General features: G+C 44.7%; 1 protein-coding gene across 5 annotated transcripts in view; it reads left to right on the forward strand.

The window, feature by feature from the left end:
* Positions 1–8098: 8098 nt before the first annotated feature.
* The window catches only part of LOC101159565 (serine/threonine-protein kinase BRSK2), a 129432-nt gene continuing 118793 nt past the window's right edge, over positions 8099–18737 (forward strand). For 2 of the 5 annotated variants that reach the window (XM_023950579.1, XM_023950581.1), the window contains exon 1: positions 8100–8493. In XM_023950579.1, the coding sequence (XP_023806347.1) occupies positions 8400–8493 (94 nt within the window). In that variant the 5' untranslated portion in view covers positions 8100–8399. Of the gene's footprint in view, positions 8494–18737 lie in introns of all 5 variants that reach the window. The other 3 variants (XM_023950574.1, XM_023950588.1, XM_023950594.1) reach the window with 3 other exon arrangements.

An 18737-nucleotide genomic window follows, 5' to 3' on the forward strand; every position in this document is an offset into this window, starting at 1 on the left:
GTGTTTGTAATTATGGCCTTTCTGTTAAATTGCAGAGCTGTAATCCAAAAAGACTTGCAGAACAACACTCTACATTATCAGTTTAATAAATACTAATCAAATGCATGTGTGTCACCACAGCACCCATTTAATTACTAAATGGAAAAGCTATTGTTAGAGTGTAATCAAGCTCGGAGCAATACTACAACAGTTTTTTTCTTCCATTTAAATCTGTCTGTAGAATCCAGGTATTCTCCACACAGAAGGAATAGACAGCAAGACCATCTGCTACAGATCTGCAGGATAAAACTTTAGGTTTTCTGTTTCTATTGACAGTTTCTACATGTTTTCCTAATGGGAAAACTGCCCCATGTTGTCCTAAAGTTATGTCCCAGTGATGTAATTTCTTGGATTTTAAAACCACAGCCAACTAAAACATTGTAGGTTCAGACATAAACAGACTGTCAAATTTATTTATCTGTTTATTTATTGATATAAAGCATCATTTGTCCACACACCTGTCCCAGAAAGTCTCAGTAAACGTTGTAAAGCTGATGCCTGTCCCGACAGTGTGGGGTCAGATACCGGTCGATGAGAAACAGATGCATAAGTACAGAATTGTGCACAACTTCAAATAAAAAATATGAACACAACATTTAGTTTGACATTTGGAATCCAATGTTTTTTTCTTTTGAATATGTCTTAAAGGATCCAACCTGCCTGCATGGTTCCTGCACTTTGCTCCTCAGTAAACCTCCAACCCTCACGCAGCGACACTCATTCCAGGAAGCAGACATCTGTCTGTCAGTTCAAGTACTTCATGACAAAAGAAATGCATCCCAGTGTCGGCTGGGTAAAGAAGTAACAAGACTTTAAAAAGTGACTTGTTTGCACTAATGCAATATGCAGATGAGCACAGTTCATTTTCAATGGAAACTCCTGTCCTCCTGTGTGTGTGTGAGACATCCATCACCGTTTCTGTGTGTGACTCCCAAATGAAACAGCAGGCTAATCATATGATCCAAACACAACTTCAGACACATTACAACGTGCCGACATCAGACACTTTGCGTTCAGACAGAAAACACAGGAACCACGTCAGACTCCTGAGACTCATCAGGTTCCTGCTGATGGAAGATGTATTCAAATGAAGCCGGCTGTCCCCCTGTGTGTTTGTCTGAGGGATGTGTTGAGGCGAGACAGTCAGAGCTAAACTTGTGTTTCTGCCTGAAAGTGACATTTGTGTGGAAGAAGACGGTGTGTCGGTGGAAACTCGAGGACAACTCCTCGCTCCTCGCCTCAGCTCAGTGAGTCGTGCTTTATCGGTCAGCTGTCAGAGGAGATGTTCTCCGGTTTGGCTCCTTTGACTTGGAAGTGTAGGAGTGTGTTTATGTGTGTGTGTGTGTCTGCATCATCCTGCTCTGCTGGCAAGAGCGTCACAATAGAGCTGACTAATGCAGAAATAGACTGCAGGCTAAGCTCCTTTTGCCTGAAATGTCTTGAAAAGCAGAGTGCTTTCTGCTGCCCTTTCCTGCAGTATTTGTTTTCCCGCCGTCATTCATGTGTGTCTCCAGTGTTAACACACAAATGCACTCATTGTCGTACATGCAGAGATGGTCTGATGATGGAACCTCATTTGTGGAAGGCTCCTGTGGTTGATTTGATTGTGCCAACATGCCGTTGTTGTGCAGATGTGGTCTGTTAGCGGTTTCTGTAGCTACTGATGATGGTGAGGGCCAAACAACGGAGACTTCACTAGACATTTCAATAAACCCCCTTCAAATGCCTTTCAGATTTATTGGGATTGGTTTAATTCGATTGTAAAATAAATGTGCTTATGGGTAGAGACGGGGCTGATTCTGGGTTATCTTGGTCATGCTGTTGTGGTCCCTGTAATCAGAAAACCATGACCTTTGCCCTGAGACAGGCGTTGGCAACCCCTCAACCTCCCTCATGATGAAGCTGATGCAGGAGATGGATCAATAATTTATGGAGGTTTTAAAAATATTCCCACAACATTTAACACATGTACAAGTAAAAAACTGTAGGACAGGACAGTGGATTTAGGGTGAAAGTGGGTCCAGAGTTTGCTCCGTCCACCTCAAACAAAGTAAAATAAAAGTTATTTTGAGTCTGCCTGTGACTCCACCTACCTCCTAATTAGGCCTGGACAATAAATCGCAAATTTATCGATATCATCGCACAAGTTGGCGAAAATTGCAATGAATGGTAACCTTAAATGTGCTAAAACTGTCTAATGGCAATTTGTGGAAGCGATTCTGTAGCATATTTAAAAATAAAAGTCAAAACCAGAAATGTTTTTTCATTTTCAAAATGAAGCTTCATTTTTTGACTCAAAATTTAAATGAAAAAGCAATCCTTCAAAATACTTTTTCATTTTTTCCTTCAACACTGCGTATTCTGTCACTTAATTGAAATGATAATGAAAATGGTATTTCACATTTCATTTTCAAAAAGTTCTCTGGTAAATGTGTAGCATAATTCATTTAGAAATGTCTAAATTGACAATTAAAATGGATTAACAGAAATGCTTTTTCATTTTCAAAATGAAGATGCATCAAATGACTCAAAATTAAATTGAAAAAGCAATCCTTCAAGAAGCTTTTTCAATTCTACTTAAAAACCGCTTATTCTGTGTCCTAATTAAAACGAAAATGCAAAGAGGGGATTGGATTTTCATTTTAACATCCACCCTGCGAATAGTGTCACATTATTCAATTCGACTTAGCATTTCCAGAAGGGAGGCGGGGCGATGACGTCACTGCTTCCTCCGTGTGTCCATCTGCTAACAGACTCATGCTAGGAGCAGTGCAGCTTTGTGTTAGCGACAGAGAAGACGGCTTTGTGATGGTTGTGAACTTCTGATGAGTTTACACAGCTTCTCAGGACTCCGTAGCAGCATTTCCTCCTTCTGCGGTCCTCCTTCTGACGCACCGCGGACAGGCTTTTTTTCTTCGGACCGGCAGCTGCCTTCGCATAGCGGAGGGCGAAGCTCCCGATCGCCGAAGGCGGAAATGCTGCTGCGATGTGAGAAACTAAACCATCATATGAATTTGTGTTTCCAGTGGTGTCCTGAACTAAAAACAGGATGATGTAATTCCCACACTCCCTCCCACTACTTTACAGCCTCTCACAATCCCAGCCTTACATTAGCGGTTCAACAAAAATGGCGAGCAATATTGGAGCTATCCAGTCGTCCAGTTTAGATCCAGATTCCAGCTCAGACTAGGAAAACAAAGACGTTCATGGATCTATGGATGCATCAGAATGGAGCAGAGCAGGGAGGCTGTGGCCCCACCTGGTGTATTTCCTATGGCACGAACATGATCCTTTTTAAACAAAGACGTTTTGTTTATCTGCTCTTGATTCACAACGATTATAATAAAGAAATACTCTGAAATGCAATCATCAGAAAAAGGCCACAAAAGATGGTAAAAACACCAAAAACACAGTTTTTATCTGAGTAAGTCTTTAGTAATTAGAAGAAACTAAGTCACCCTTTTTTTTCAGACACAAGATGTGATTATTCAAAATAGGAAATGGCTCCCTTTGAAACCTGCCTCTAGTGGTCATTTGAGAAACTACGACATTTGGCATCTTTGCAGTGGACATACGAGATAGTTTATCATGAACAACTAATTATCTGGGCAAAGAACCCCATTTGAAGGAACGTAAGTTCATCGGCTCTGAACCACAGCAGCACAATGGAAAGAAGTGAAGTGGAGTCAAACAGCCAGACAAAAGGAGGCCCAGATCTTCCCAATGACTGCTGGACATGCGCTCAGTGGCTTTCATCTGAAGCCTGCAGGTGGGTCACTTCACTGCTTATGCAACACACATATTCGTCTGCCGTCGACGCTCCCCTGGGATTCATGTTCCACTGCAGTAAATCTGCAGCATCTTCTGTTGTCTTTGGTCAATAAAACCAAACCAAACCGGAGTGTTGAAGTGCTATAAAACTGACCCGCGGACCTGGACTTTAATGAAAAAAGCAAAGCTGCTGCTGACATTTGAAAAAGAGCGGTTCAGCTGAAGGTAAGTTGAAGATCGATGGAAGCACGGGGGGATTTATGTGCTTCAACTCTCTCTGCTGTCTGGCTTTTTCCTTCCAGGGCGGGAGCACAGAACTTTCTCTGATGGAAATCGATAACCCGCTCCTTGGTTCTTGAAGCTTTCAGAACAAGGAAGGGGCCAAATGATGCCGTGACGTGGAAACTGTAGCCTGGTTCTATGTGGCTTTAATAAAGCTTCTGTGGGATCTTTGGTGAAAAGGCTGGACGGATTTGCACACATATGAACAGACGAGCGCCTGCCTTTCCTGTTGCTGGGATCTCAGCAAGTGATTAAAAGGTTAATAAAAACAATAATAACACTACAATAACACTACAATAACAGAAGTCTCATGTTGAATTAAATGCCATCCATCCATCCATCCATCCATCCATCCATCCATCCATCCGTCCGTCCGTCCGTCCGTCCATCCGGGAGCAGCAGTCTAGGCAAAGAATTAGACTGCAGGCTTCCAATTTAACATGACTGTCCAATTTAAAACCTAAGTAAGAAGCAGTTGGCTTTAAAAAGGCCGTCAAAGAACCCAAATCCACTGGGGACGGTCCACTGAAATCATTCGGACCAAAAACTCAAACCTTCAGTCTTTAATGTCCCGAAGACACAACAAGAGCTGCTTCATCCTTCTTTTTTAAAGATTGTGAGAAAGTTCATTAAAAGCATCATGCAGCGCTTCAGTAAACCTTTGGAATCCTTTAGTAGCAATGATGATCGTATGTAATTCATTTATCATTTTAAAAGAGAGACCCACTCTGATAAAAAAAAACATGTTTTTGGTGTTTTCAACATGTGCTTGTGGCTTTTTTCTGATGATGGAGGACAAATATAAAGAAAATTAATCTGGAATTTGCATGTCTGAGTATTCCTTTATCAATTTCGTTTGTATCAGGAGATCGCTTTTGGGACAGAAAACATGCTGGGCGATAGACGACTTCATCCATTCGTCCGAGCTGGAATCTGGATCTAATCTGTACGGCGTGATAATTCCCATAATGCTCAGCATTTTTGTTTCACCGCTAATGTTAGCGCGGGGGTTGTGAAGGGCTGTAGGCTAGCGGGAGAGCGTAACCAGATGGGTGATGGGAAGTGGGGTTTCACTGCCCCAGTGCTCCCGCCCACGACTCAGAGGTGACTTTCTGATGACCTCCTGCTGCTCTGCAGAAACTATGTCCTAGAAAACGACAGGCTTTTGGTTTTGGGAAAGCAACGACATCATCATAATTCAAACAAAGACCCCTTGTTCTCTCGCGTTATTGCGGTTAATATTGCGGTCTCACTGTTTTGAATGCCTTTTTCTCTCCCTCTTTCTGCAGCACATTGTGTTCTGGCTCCTGATTGGCTGTAGATCCGTGTCACTCAGTCTCCTCACTGCCGTGTCTCCTGCACAGAATGAATGCCTTCAGTTTGCCAGATCCACAGAAATCTTCCACGGCGATCAGATCTTTGTTGAATCTGGAAAACTGGACGTATTTCTCTACGAAGGTCTGAACTTTGGGAGTTTAAACAAGACTGTTCAAATGTTCATGTCTGTCTGAGAAAAGTGGAGAAAGCGTGTAGTTGTAGTTTTACTGCCTTGACACTTCTGTATTACTTCTTTGCAGATTGCACCTATTGCGGGTTATTTATGGAACGTACCCCCACAATAACACCTGATCAAAACAAAAGATGAGTGGACGTGGGTTTTAACACAAGCCAATTTCTTAATTATTATTTGCCTATATATTTCAGAGGCAGACAGTATTTTGGAACTAGGCTGCTGTACTTTTACTGGGAGTGAATTTTTATGAACTAATTTGTGTCTGAAGCTCTCTAGTGTTTTCCTGGTGAATTAAGATCAGTCATCTCTGTTTTCAAAGCAGCTTCAAGGTCAATATGAAGGTGTTGCAACAGGCTCTAATGGTCGTCATTCTACCAACCAAAACCTTGTAAGCGTTCCAAAAACCCGCTAAGACGAGAGCAGATCTGTCATTTCCAGCCGTTGCTCGTCGTCTTTGGAGCTCCTCCCATTGTCGTTGTGTCAGGTTGACTCTGTTGACTGTTTTAAATTTGAGGTCAAGACGTTTTTTTTCAGGAGAGCTTTTAGTTGACTTTTGTCTTTGCCTTACTACGTTATTGTATTTTTTACTTCTCTGTATTTTGATTTGATGTGATGCTCCTTTTGTAAAGCACTCTGGGATTCTCTCTGGGAAACGTGCGATAGAAATACAGATATTTTATTCTATTTATGTGTAGTCAGACGCTCAGGAGTTTCCTGCAGGGTTTCCAGTCCTACAGCACGACTGCTTTTTGCTCTCTTGTTTGGACGCCCCACAGCAGGACCCGGGCTGACGGGCGGCACAGTCACTCTGAAAGGACTCGTGTCTGTCATCTCACCCTCCACTCTCTGCGGTCGGCCCGCTTCTCTCCCGGTAATTACCAGGTCATGATTTGGAGAAAAGCTGAGCAGAAGTCCCAGTGTGGTTAAGCAAAGCCTCCTCCTCCACACACACACAACACACATTCGTCTTTGTTACAGACATGGATGTTGTGCGAATGTTGGGGGAGGTTGGAGGGAGACAGAGGGAGAGGTGGGAGGGACGATGGGAGGAGCCGGAGGGGCCATCTGCTGGGGGCCAGCAGGTTTTTGTTGTGATGGAGTGATGAGACTGATAGATGGTGGTTGTCACCTACTGCTGGTTTAATCAAGTGAAAGTGTCACAGCATGTAATCCACACACACACCCACACACGCACACACACACATCAGAATCAGTCAAAAATCCTACAAAGTAAAGTGCAGAGAGTATGGCCACATATGGAGAAAACGTTGGATGATATTTTCATGTTTTTATTTAAATGATATTCATTTAAAAAAACCGGAAGTAGAAAGTTTTCAGAGGATCTGACTTTCATCCTCCTCTGGCTTCGCGACCTGATTTAGGTTTGGAAACACAAGAGACTGAAAAGAAGGAAAAGAAGTGCGCATGCGTGATCCCTCACTAAAGCGGCTGCATCAAGCCGACACTGCAGCGGAAATTAAAACAATCGCCTTTCAAAATAAAACGTCTACTTCTTGTGAAAAACTATTGTCTCAGTTTGACAAACTTTTCAGTCAAACTGGAACAATGGCCAGTTTGACAGGTTGAAGAAAAGTTAGTTTAAAATATTTATTGTTGCAAAAATGTTCTCATTGTGAGTCACTTTTATACATTTTTTTGTTTTTGTTTTGTGTTTGGTTTCTGTTCAGGTTAAACCGTAATGTTCAGAGTCTGGATTTCAGTGTGATATGATTCAATCCTCTTCCTGTAACTCATTTTTCCTGTTTGTGGGGTTTGGCAATTTATGGATTAATTGATGCGTTCCTATACAAATCCAAACCTCTTGGACTCGTTAAGGGAAGCATCACTCCAATCAAAATGTCTTGGGATTCATTTACAGTTCCTATTTTTTCTCTTAAAGCAGACAAACAAACAGACACTTGAACCCCCCACCCGACCCCACCCCAGAAAAACGGAAATGTTTTCTCAAAAAAGTTACTGGACATCAAAGATGGTTCAACAGTTTTCCTTCCTCAGATTTTGTTTGTACGGAAACTTGGAGAGGTCCGCTTTAAAAATCGATTTCGATATTAGCATCTTCCTTTTTAGCAAAAATAAATAATAATTGGATCATTAATTAGGTCTGCTGATTGATTTAATGTTTCTTAACCAAGTATGTTTTTTTTAGAAATCACACCAGGTAAAGGTTTGAAATAGGGAAAAAAATCAAATACAATTTTAAAAAGTTCAATTTTTTAATTCATGAATAAAGGGGAAATATTACTGTTTAATTTAGTCGTAGAGTAATAAAAACACATCTTAAATATTTTTGCTGTATTTTAATGTCACGGTTCTTCTGACTAACTCGGTTTTTGTGATTTTTCCAGACGTTTTGGTGTCAGGTTTGGCCTGATGGGCATTTATTTTGAAGGTCCCCCCGGAAGTGTGCGTCAGCGCAGCCCGGGGTGCCGCAGGCTGCTGGACCTACCGGCAGCGGCAGCAGCAGCAGCGGTAGATGCTGTCCCATCACCAGATCCCACCCATCGGGGCCGCCGCGCTCCGCTCCTCTGGCGCCCGCACCATGACTCCCGCATCCCGCCCCGCAGTCTGAGCCGCTCCAGTCCTAGGACCCGCGGTGTCTGTCGCGCGCATCCAGCTCACCTGCACGAGCATCCAGAGCACCCGCTAGACGTGAACGGCGACCGAGGCGAACTCCACCACCGCGCCGCGCCGCGGAGCTGCGCTTTTCGTCGCAGAGAGAGAGGCGTCCCGCCGCACAGCGCCACGCACGGTCCCCACCGCGCCGCGCCGCAACATGTCATCCACGGGCAAGGACTCGAACAGCGGGCATTACGCCAACTATGTGGGACCGTACCGCCTGGAGAAAACGCTGGGCAAAGGACAGACAGGTGAGTGAGTCTCCGGAGGCGCGCGGCGGCGCCGGGATCCCGCGCGCAGCGCCGGCGGTGCGGGGATCCGGAGGCGGGGAGAAGCCTGGCGGATGCGGATGTTTTGGTGCAGGGGGGGTGTGGGGGGGGGGGTGTGTGGGGTAAAGGAACAGTTTTTGGGGTGGAGGATGAAGGGCTGCTCTTCTGCTGATGATGATGAGGATGAGGAGGAGGAGGAGGAGGAGGAGGATGGTGGTGCTGATGATGGCTGTGCGCCTTTAATCGTTGTTGTCAGGCAGACGGAGCAGCGCGAGGAGGAGACTTTTCTGCTGTACTCTCATCGGCCTCTGCAGGAGATGCTGCGCGCGTGCATCCACGCACGCACGGTGCCGCAGCTCTTTCTTTAGTGGTGAAGGCATTTTTTTGGTGTGTGCCTGGACTTTTTTCGTTTTGGGCTTCAGGGAGGAGGGACCTGCAGTGAGGAGGCTGCCCGCTGGGGAATCAGAGTTCTCCCTGATTCTGAAACCTCTTGGATCACTGATCCAAGAGGTTTCAGAATTAGGGAAGCCTCTGGGATCGGTGGTCCAGGTCCAGCACAGTCAATTCCAAACTCCTTTGTGGTAGAAGTCTGCTCTGATTTCTCCTTCATGTTCTTCCAAAAACACCAGCATTTAGTCACAGACCGCTTATGTAACCTGCTGATGTTCCATCATGTGGCTGCTGCTGCTGCTGCTGCTGCTGCTGCTGTCATCTGGAAGCCCTCAAAGTCGTTGAGAATGTCAAAGAATTAGAATCCTTTGGAGAACTTTCTTAACTTTTGGTGCTTTTAGGATGCAGCTCCTCCAGAACTGTTCTGAACCTGCTGGGCTGTGACGGTTTCAAATCGGACCCGCTTTTACGGCGGGGAGTCCTTCCTCGTGGTTTCCGAGGAGCTTTTTTTCCCGCTGGAAACAGCCTCCTCCTCGGGATGGCTGGAAGGAATTGTGGCGGGAAGGAGGTCCTGGTGTTCGGCCACGGTGCTGTGCTCTCTGGTGAGCGTTGGCGTGGAGAAGCGTCTGCTCGCTGAGGACTTTTGGATGTCTGTGCCCCCCACAGAGGTGAAAACACATTTGAACAAAGAGCTTCTGTTGCTGCTCTTCCTTCCATGATCTAACCATTCACATATTTCACATTTTATATCCACTTTTCTTCATTTAAAATGGGCTGAAAATTCCGAAGGATTTTCAGCGAACAAGCAGTTTTTGCTGATTTGCTGTTTTGGACCGACTCAGGTGTCAGCAGCTCTCTTTTTGCTCACTTTCTATGAAGGAAATCCAGTTCAAAGACACAGAAATACAGAAATGTCTCATATGGAATCATGTTTGTGCCATTTTTCCAAGCGCTTTGCTCAGTGTTTTGAGGGTAAAACAAACAAAAAAAGATTGAAAAAAGACGTGCAAACTAAAGAATTTTCACATTCTCCTCTGCGCTCGGATCAGAGCAAAGACATGTTTCCAAACTAGAATTTCTGACCAATCAGCATCAACCTTCACATCCATGTCTGTGATCGATGCTCACTAGATTGGCGAATATAGACCACAATGCATTGCGTCAGAACAATTTTTACTAAAAAAATGTATTGAAATGTATTTTCTTTAATAAACCATCAAGGTTTTTATCTTCAGAGTACAGGCGACTTTTAAATAATCGTCACAAAACATTCATATCTAAATTTAATTTTATGAAATCGATGACATCATATCCGCTGTTAAAAAAAGAAAAGAAAAGAATTATGAGCGTGGTGTCTGAACTGCTTTTAATTTTCAGCACTATTTTAGTTTTTTTAGTAGTTATGGGTTAGGGCGGGAATTCGCCAATGTGCCAAAACAATCTTATGTCAGCTTGAAGTATTTAACCAATGAAATAAATCCATTTATGCATTGGACCAATCAGATGGAGCCCTTCACGTTGTTGACCAATCAGATGGAGCCCTTTGATGTTAGATGCTGGCCTCCTATGTAGACGAGGGTCATTTCACGTGTAATATAACTTATATCGACTCTTATTTAACCTGTTGCAGTGAAAAGGAAATGATGTTTTTAGTTGTTTTGCTATTTGTTCATGTTCTATCGTCATCGCAATATTGATTATTAATATGGCAAAGTGCGTGTTTTCCTCATTTGGTGCAGACTTAGCACACATATTTAGGTTTGAAGTGCAAAATAATGTTTTGGAGCACACACAAAAATGTTAAAGTTTTACAGTGCAGTGAGGAAGAATGAGACAAAAATCCCTCCAAATGTCACAAAGCCAGGTGTGTGACAGAGGATGGGACTTTGACTTTAACCACAGGTATGACCTGACAAGAAGAAAAAGAAAAAGGTTTTTACTGGAGATTTTTCACAATAAAGTTGAAAGATGAGAAAAGTGTGATGACCCAGAATTCTGTGGCATCATTTACACGTGAACCTGCAGACATGGAAAGAGTCTGCTCTGTGTGGAAATGTGTGTGTGTGTCAGGCGATTAAAGCTTTGTTTGCTAAGGAGCTGTTTGGAATTGGTGGTTAGTTAGCTATTGCTGGAAGCTCTGGCTCCGTCCGCTCCGGTTGGGTGACCCAGCTTCAGCCGGAGCTGCGCCTTCGTGCGTCTGCGTTGATGTGTGTGCGTGCGGCGCTGAAGCCCTTCATTCTTCTTAGCAGGGCTTTCCCAGGCTTCACGCCGTGCTCCACTTCTGAATGCTGGCCAGCGGTTTCTGCCGTTGCCATGGTTTCCGCTCTCCTCCGGGGGGGGACAAAGGCTCCTCTCTTCGCTCCCTGACGGCCGTCTTTTCCGCTTTTTGTCGTCACCTCAGTCTCACACTGGATGCTGGGCCGTCTGACCCGACGTGTCACAGAGGAAACTGGCAGAAACGGGGCGCGGGGGGGCTGCTGAACGTGTGAACATCCACCTTTCCACCTGTGACTCCCCCCCCAAAAAAAAACCATTCAAATCTTTGTCCTGCAGCGTCTGAGTCGTTTCTGATTCTATCGCAATTGGCAGCATTTCCACCAAAACTACAATCTGGATCAACATCCAAAACTGCTTTTATTTGATTTTATTTCTTTATTATTTTATATTTTTTGTAATTCTTTTTCTTTTGTATGTTTTTTTAAAACATTATCTTATTTATTTTTTAATAAAAAACCCCACTTTGATTGCAAAAACACACAAGCAGACAGCTGGGGGCCAAGGATCAGGAAGCAGTGGTAATAATGGAAGGTATCAGCAGCGGTTCCACCTGTGGCTCACACTGATCTCCAGGTGTTTCCCTCAGAAAAATCCCATTATTGCTTTCGGGTTTTGCAGTGAGGCTTCAGTTGAAGACACACAGAAACCAAAAGGCGCTTCTCTTCATTTTTGATGAACGTTCCCTCACATTCACTCCAACTCTGTGTTGTGCCTCGTCCCTCCCTCCTTTGGTCTGCCCGTCTTCTCTGTGCTTTAAATCCGTCTGATCTCCTTATCTACAGCGAGCGTGGCGGCTTCAAGAAGTCAGGGAGGGGCTCAGAAGAAGAAGAAGAACCCACAGAATAAAGGAACTAAACAGTTCTGTGAAACAAAAAGCTGGTTAGCTGTAAACTATTTCAGAAAATGCTAAGAACAGGAGACTCAAACTGCTGAAATTCCAGCCTTTAGTCCTGCAGGTGTTGATGACTGATGGACCCACTCTAATGAAAATGGTGTTTCTGCTGTCTTTAACATCTTCTTGTGGCCTTTTTGGTCCAGGAGCGTCTTCGGTTTCCTCGTCCAAGCTGGAATCTGGATCCAAACTGTAAGGCCGGATACCTAATGTTAGGTTGAGGGGCTGTAAGCTAGCAGGAGAGATTGTAAACAGAGACCTCTCAACAATGTGGAAGGAGGGGGGGGGGGGTTGCCACCCACATCTCCGAGGTGAATTTCTAATGAACTTCTGCTGCTCCGCAGAAACTATGTCCTAGAAAACAACACAGATTTTTTTTATTTGAGCTAAAAATGGGATAATTGTAATTAAAAGTGGGAAAATGTTGAACATATTTCCGAGGATGATCTGAGACTTTAAAGGCAGATGCATTAGTGATGCTGTGGACAAACCTTCTGCAGAAGGAACAAGTCATTGTTGACTCATCAGGCTGTAGCACAAAAGTGGAGCGTCATGCCAAAGAAAACTTCTATGAAAAAAGAGAAGCAGTTTGAACTTTCTAGCATTAAACTGAGGAGACATTTAGTGGTTAACTGAAGTCATGACAACCATCTGGGGGCGTCACCTAAGCACCAGCGCCTGTTTAATGCAGAAACGGAGACTTTGGAGTCTTCAGCTTTACTTCGTTTGACTGATATAGTGTTTTATTTATGACCTTATTAGTGCATGTCATTATCACTCAGAAAGCCTCCTTTAGGAAAAAGCCCTTCTGGCTGTTCAGATGAAGAGAAATCCAAGAAACGAGAGGAAGATGGAGGCGTGGAAGGCTTGGCGTTGCTGTTTGAATCTAGTCTCACGTTTGCTGGAACTTTTCTGGATAACAGGGTTTGGGCTGACATGGATTCAGAATGTAGATCATTGAACACTTTCTGTGCTGAAAGAACCAAAAAGACGGAGACGTTTGAATTTGACAAAGAAAAGCTGGAAGCAGCATTTAAAGGTGACGTGTTTTCTGGGTCCCTTTGCTCCTCCTCCTCCTCCTCCTCCTGTGATGGAGCTTTCATGAGGCAGAAACGCCGCCTCTGACGTGGACGTTTGGGGCTCATGAGGGCAGAAGACGGGTTTGTTGGGAGGCAACAAAGGGAAGAGATGCAGGATGATTGTGTGTCTGCTGAGAAGGAAAACCGTCCGAGCAGCACATATGGACGGCTGAGGAGCCCGTCCTCGCTCCGACCGTCCTGCTGCTCGGATCCTGACGGCCGCCGCCGCCGTGTGCGTTATTGACATGGAGACTACCGAGGATGTGTGCGCGCACAGATGGCTGCCTCCAGGAGGCTGAAATACGGCTGCATTATCAGCAGGCTGCAGGTGGTGGAGCGCCATCACTCTGCCCCCATGTGAATGCAGAAGTTTACAGCCAGAATGAAACACTCGCAGGAGGTTTTCCCCTTTTGTAGTCCTTCAGCTTCCTTCATTTGGATGCATGAAGGTGGAACCGCACACCTCACATTTCTGCTGCCTCATTTCCATCTAGAGAGGATAAAAAAACATCAGCATCCTCTGAAAATGCCAGCAGGCTGCTGAACACCCAGACGCTGAGAATCCATCCAGACGCTCCTGAGATGAGATCGTGTGTGAGGACTCATCCATCTTTGAGTGTCTGCAGGAATGAAAGCAGCAGGTTTTTGACGGGAGTCCTTCTGACTTCAGGCTCGTTAAAGTCGATTTTTGCTTCACTTCAGTTGAACTTGTTTGAACAGAGTTCAGCAGTGAGACACACAGAACGTCTGCAAACCGCAAAAGGCCGCAAAAGGCGAGTGTCTGCGATGCATTGAACCCCTTTCCACACAGAAAGGTCCCCCAGCCGGGACTTGAACCTGCGCCACTGAACACCTGAGCCGAAACTCCTCCATGCAGAGACGTCCTGCTATAAATGAGGCAGAAAGCCAGCAGAGAACTTTGTAAGTTTTTGCTTTTTAGTCCAGAGTCAATAAAACGACCTTTATTAAACTCCACAGGTTCATCATCAGTTCAGACGCATCGTGTTCAGTGAAGGCAAACAGAGGTTTGAACTTGGGATGGGGGGGGTCAACCAAGCAGGACCCGGTAAGGAGCCCCAACATGCTCTTCTGGTTCCAGGCTCCTCCTCCCCGGTGGAGGCGCGTCTCCTGGTTTCCCCAAACTTCCATCACGGAGTCCCGGCTCTGAGGAGGAAGGTGGACTGAATTAAAGTGAAAAAAATGAGGAATTTCCATGAGAAATGCTTGTTTGGAACAAGAGACGAGCAGCGGGAGGAAGAGGAGGAGGAAGAGGAGGAGGAGGGGTCTTTGGATTGGCTTTCTGTCTGCCTGCAACTCTGCCTCTCTGCCAGGAGGTCATCAAACTTGTGCTGGGTGGGTGTTAAACCCCCCGCATTGTCCTCCGTCCTGTCTCTCTGAGTCCTTTCGGCTTTCTCCTGCCTCTTCCCTCTCCTTCACCTTCCCATCTGAGGGTTCGGTTTCCACGGCAACCACGGCGGAATGCTCTTTTGTGGCTGCTTGGAGGTACACTCACTCCACATCTCCGCGTCTCCCACGTCTCCTTTCTGAGCCCCAGAAGGGGGGAGGCGGGTGTTTCGCTCGAGCCATTAAACAATGACTGAGAGCTCCCCCCACCCCCTCACATCGCTCACGTCCTCCGCTCCATCACTCTGCTCCTCGGCTGCGGTGGAGCTCCTCAGCCTGCAGCTCGCCGCTGCCTGCTTCCCCGCTGCCTGAATGAGTCATCATTGAGAGGCGGCAGCCTTTCCATCTTCCAAACCCGGCTAATGCTTCTCAGTCCGCCAGATTACCCCCAGCTTTATGTCGCAGGACGCGTTCCAGCTATCTCTGCTGAGCTGAAGCTGCGAGAGGAATCACAGAGAAATGACAAATAAAGCTGTGGAGCTGCTGGATGGGGTTTTGTTTTTTCATGTTGGGAATCTGCTCCAAGTCTGACTGGAGTCTTCTGCTTTCTGCTCCCACATTTGAGGTGCGGGAGGAACCTCAGCTCTGAAAGGAGGAGCAGAACTCCAAGTACAGGAAGGAAAACACTTTCTCCTCCTGTGAGGAGCTCCCAGACTCCTCTTATTCACACCTCCATCCTCCCATCAGCTGCTCCTTGTCCTGGATCAGCGTGCTCCCCGCAGACTGCCGCTCCTGAAATATTCATGGCAGCTGGATCTCCTTCTTATTTCCCCTCAACATTCTCCCGGGACAGGGACATAAAAGTGCCACCGGCCCTCATATGACAGCAGATTTAAGGCGGCACACAATTACGGTGGGAGCATTTCACTGCAAGCCTGCTCTGTGGCCCAGTGGAAGAGTGTCTGCCTTCAGATCCGTTTGATTCCATGGTAGGTCATACTCAAGGCAGAAAGGGGATGAAAGGCTGGATTGGGGGAACAAATCAGACGCTGGTTTCCAGTGGCGGCTGTGCCAGCAGCTCTTCCTGTGGACCAGTCAAACCTGGAAAAATGTTGCCATAAATTCTGGCGAAAACCGTCTCTGAGCTGGAATTACAGAAAGATCTGACATATTGACTCATGTTGCTAGTTCAGCTGTTCTTGCAGCAGCTTTGGATTCCACCTTGATTTGGTACTTTCCTAACTGAGCCAAATGGGTTTTTAGAGAGGAAACCTGAAGAATGAAGGACTATTTTCCTGGCCCAAACTTTCAGACTTGCTTCTTTTTTTGGTGCTTGTGCTTGACGAGCGGCAGCGTCTTCCACATTTCTGCCCTCTGAAGCAGCTCTTCCTCCGATCCAAAGCAGATCTGGAGAGCGCCGCTCGTCCCTACAGCCATTGGAATGGAGCAGCTCTCATATATGGAAATAGGAACGTTGTATTTGCTGTCTAAGAGCTGGAGGTGCAGCATCACCGTCAGCACCCGCCGGCGTGAGGACACGGCCAAGGCCGAACCGACCTCCTCGGGTTGAGAGCGAATTACCGCCTGAACGGCGGGAGTTTAATTATCTGAAGGTGTCGTTGGTGAGCGGCGCTGGAACAGAGTAACAGACAGCGAGGCAGGACGCTTTTGTCACTGAGCACAGCCGACAGCCGTCCAAACGCCTCCCTGTGGTCCGACGTCTGTGACCTTTCAGAGCGTCACGCCTGTCCACATCTGCTGAAGGCAGAGGAGGTCTGGAGGATCTGGAGGGCCCGTTTGAGGAGTTTTGCCAAAATCACGGAGGTTTTCTACCTTCTGCTCAAACTAGGATGAACCTGCAGAATAATGTCCAGTTTCTTCTAAACTGGCATCTTGGCCTCGTCCGGCTGCTGCCGTGGATCTGTATCTGTGCAGTGATCCGTTCAGCCGCTCTGATTGGTTCTTTCTGCATGGAACAGGAAGCTGCTGTGGCTCCTCCATCATGAATCTCATCCACGCTCTTCTGTTCTGCAGCATCAGCGACATGTTGGATGTTTACGAGTTTCACCGTCTGAGATTTACTCCAGTGTTTCTGTCTGCACTGCAAAAACAGGCCCTTTAGGAAAAAAACTCCACAATTCTTTAAAAAACTCCACAATTCTTTAAATAAAATATTTTCTTTCAAACTAAAAAAGCTTTTTACCAAGAATTATTATGTTAGAAAAAACACTCTAGTCACTAAGTCATGTTTTCTCAAGCCAAGTTAATTTTGCTTATGAAAAACTGTCTTGATAAGATTATTTAGACAGATTCTTGCATTCTCCGCTCAAGAACCCATATTTATTGTGTTTCCGAGCGTGTTTCAAACGCCTGGTGTGAACGGGGCCTGAGGCGCATCAAGCGTCAGAGAGAAATCCATCAGTCAGACTCGACACATTATTTTCACAATAACTCTCAAACTTGTTTGCAACACGTTAGGAGCATGAGAACATTCACAGTACTTGTTTATCCCAACCTTGTCTGGAACACGCAAAGACAACGCAGTCCGACACCGCTACATGTTAGCCGTTTATTCACCATCACACCCAAACTTGTTTGAAGAAGACCAGACTGATACCTAAACAGAACACCGCTCAAAATCACCTATACATCCGTAAACACAACCAGGAATAATCCATCTACAACCAGAAATAATCCATCTACAACCAGGAATAAGCCATTAACACAACCGGGAATAATCCATCTACAACCAGGAATAATCCATCTACAACCAGAAATAATCCATCTACAACCAGAAATAATCCAGATACAACCAGAAATAATCCAGATACAACCAGAAATAATCCATCTACAACCAAGAATAATCCATCTACAACCAGAAATAATACATCTACAACCAGAAATAATCTATCTACAACCAGAAATAATCCAGATACAACCAGAAATAATCCATCTACAACCAAGAATAATCCATCTACAACCAGAAATAATCCATCTACAACCAGAAATAATCCATCTACAACCAGAAATAATCCAGATACAACCAGAAATAATCCATCTACAACCAGGAATAATCCATCTACAACCAGGAATAATCCATCTACAACCAGAAATAATCCATCTACAACCAGGAATAATCCAGATACAACCAGGAATAATCCATCTACAACCAGGAATAATCCATCTACAACCAGAAATAATCCATCTACAACCAGGAATAATCCATCTACAACCAGGAATAATCCATCTACAACCAGAAATAATCCATCTACAACCAGAAATAATCCATCTACAACCAGAAATAATCCATCTACAACCAAGAATAATCCATCTACAACCAGGAATAATCCATACAACCAGGAATAATCCATCTACAACCAGGAATAATCCATCTACAACCAGTAATAATCCATCTACAACCAGAAATAATCCATCTACAACCAGAAATAATCCATCTACAACCAGAAATAATCCAGATACAACCAGAAATAATCCATCTACAACCAAGAATAATCCATCTACAACCAGGAATAATCCATCTACAACCAGGAATAATCCATCTACAACCAAAAATAATCTAGATACAACCAGGAATAATCCAGATACAACCAGGAATAATCCATCTACAACCAGAAATAATCCAGATACAACCAGGAATAATCCAGATACAACCAGGAATAATCCAGATACAACCAGGAATAATCCATAAACACAACCAGGAATAATCCATCTACAACCAGGAATAATCCATCTACAACCAGGAATAATCCATCTACAACCAGGAATAATCCATCTACAACCAGGAATAATCCATCTACAACCAGGAATAATCCATCTACAACCAGAAATAATCCATCTACAACCAGGAATAATCCATCTACAACCAGGAATAATCCATCTACAACCAGAAATAATCCATCTACAACCAGAAATAATCCATCTACAACCAGGAATAATCCATCTACAACCAGGAATAATCCATCTACAACCAGGAATAATCCATCTACAACCAGAAATAATCCATCTACAACCAGAAATAATCCATCTACAACCAGAAATAATCCAGATACAACCAGAAATAATCCATCTACAACCAAGAATAATCCATCTACAACCAGGAATAATCCATCTACAACCAGGAATAATCCATCTACAACCAAAAATAATCTAGATACAACCAGGAATAATCCATCTACAACCAGGAATAATCCAGATACAACCAGGAATAATCCATCTACAACCAG

The sequence above is a fragment of the Oryzias latipes genome, chromosome 3 (genome assembly GCF_002234675.1).
Source record: "Oryzias latipes chromosome 3, ASM223467v1".
NCBI lineage: Eukaryota > Metazoa > Chordata > Actinopteri > Beloniformes > Adrianichthyidae > Oryzias > Oryzias latipes.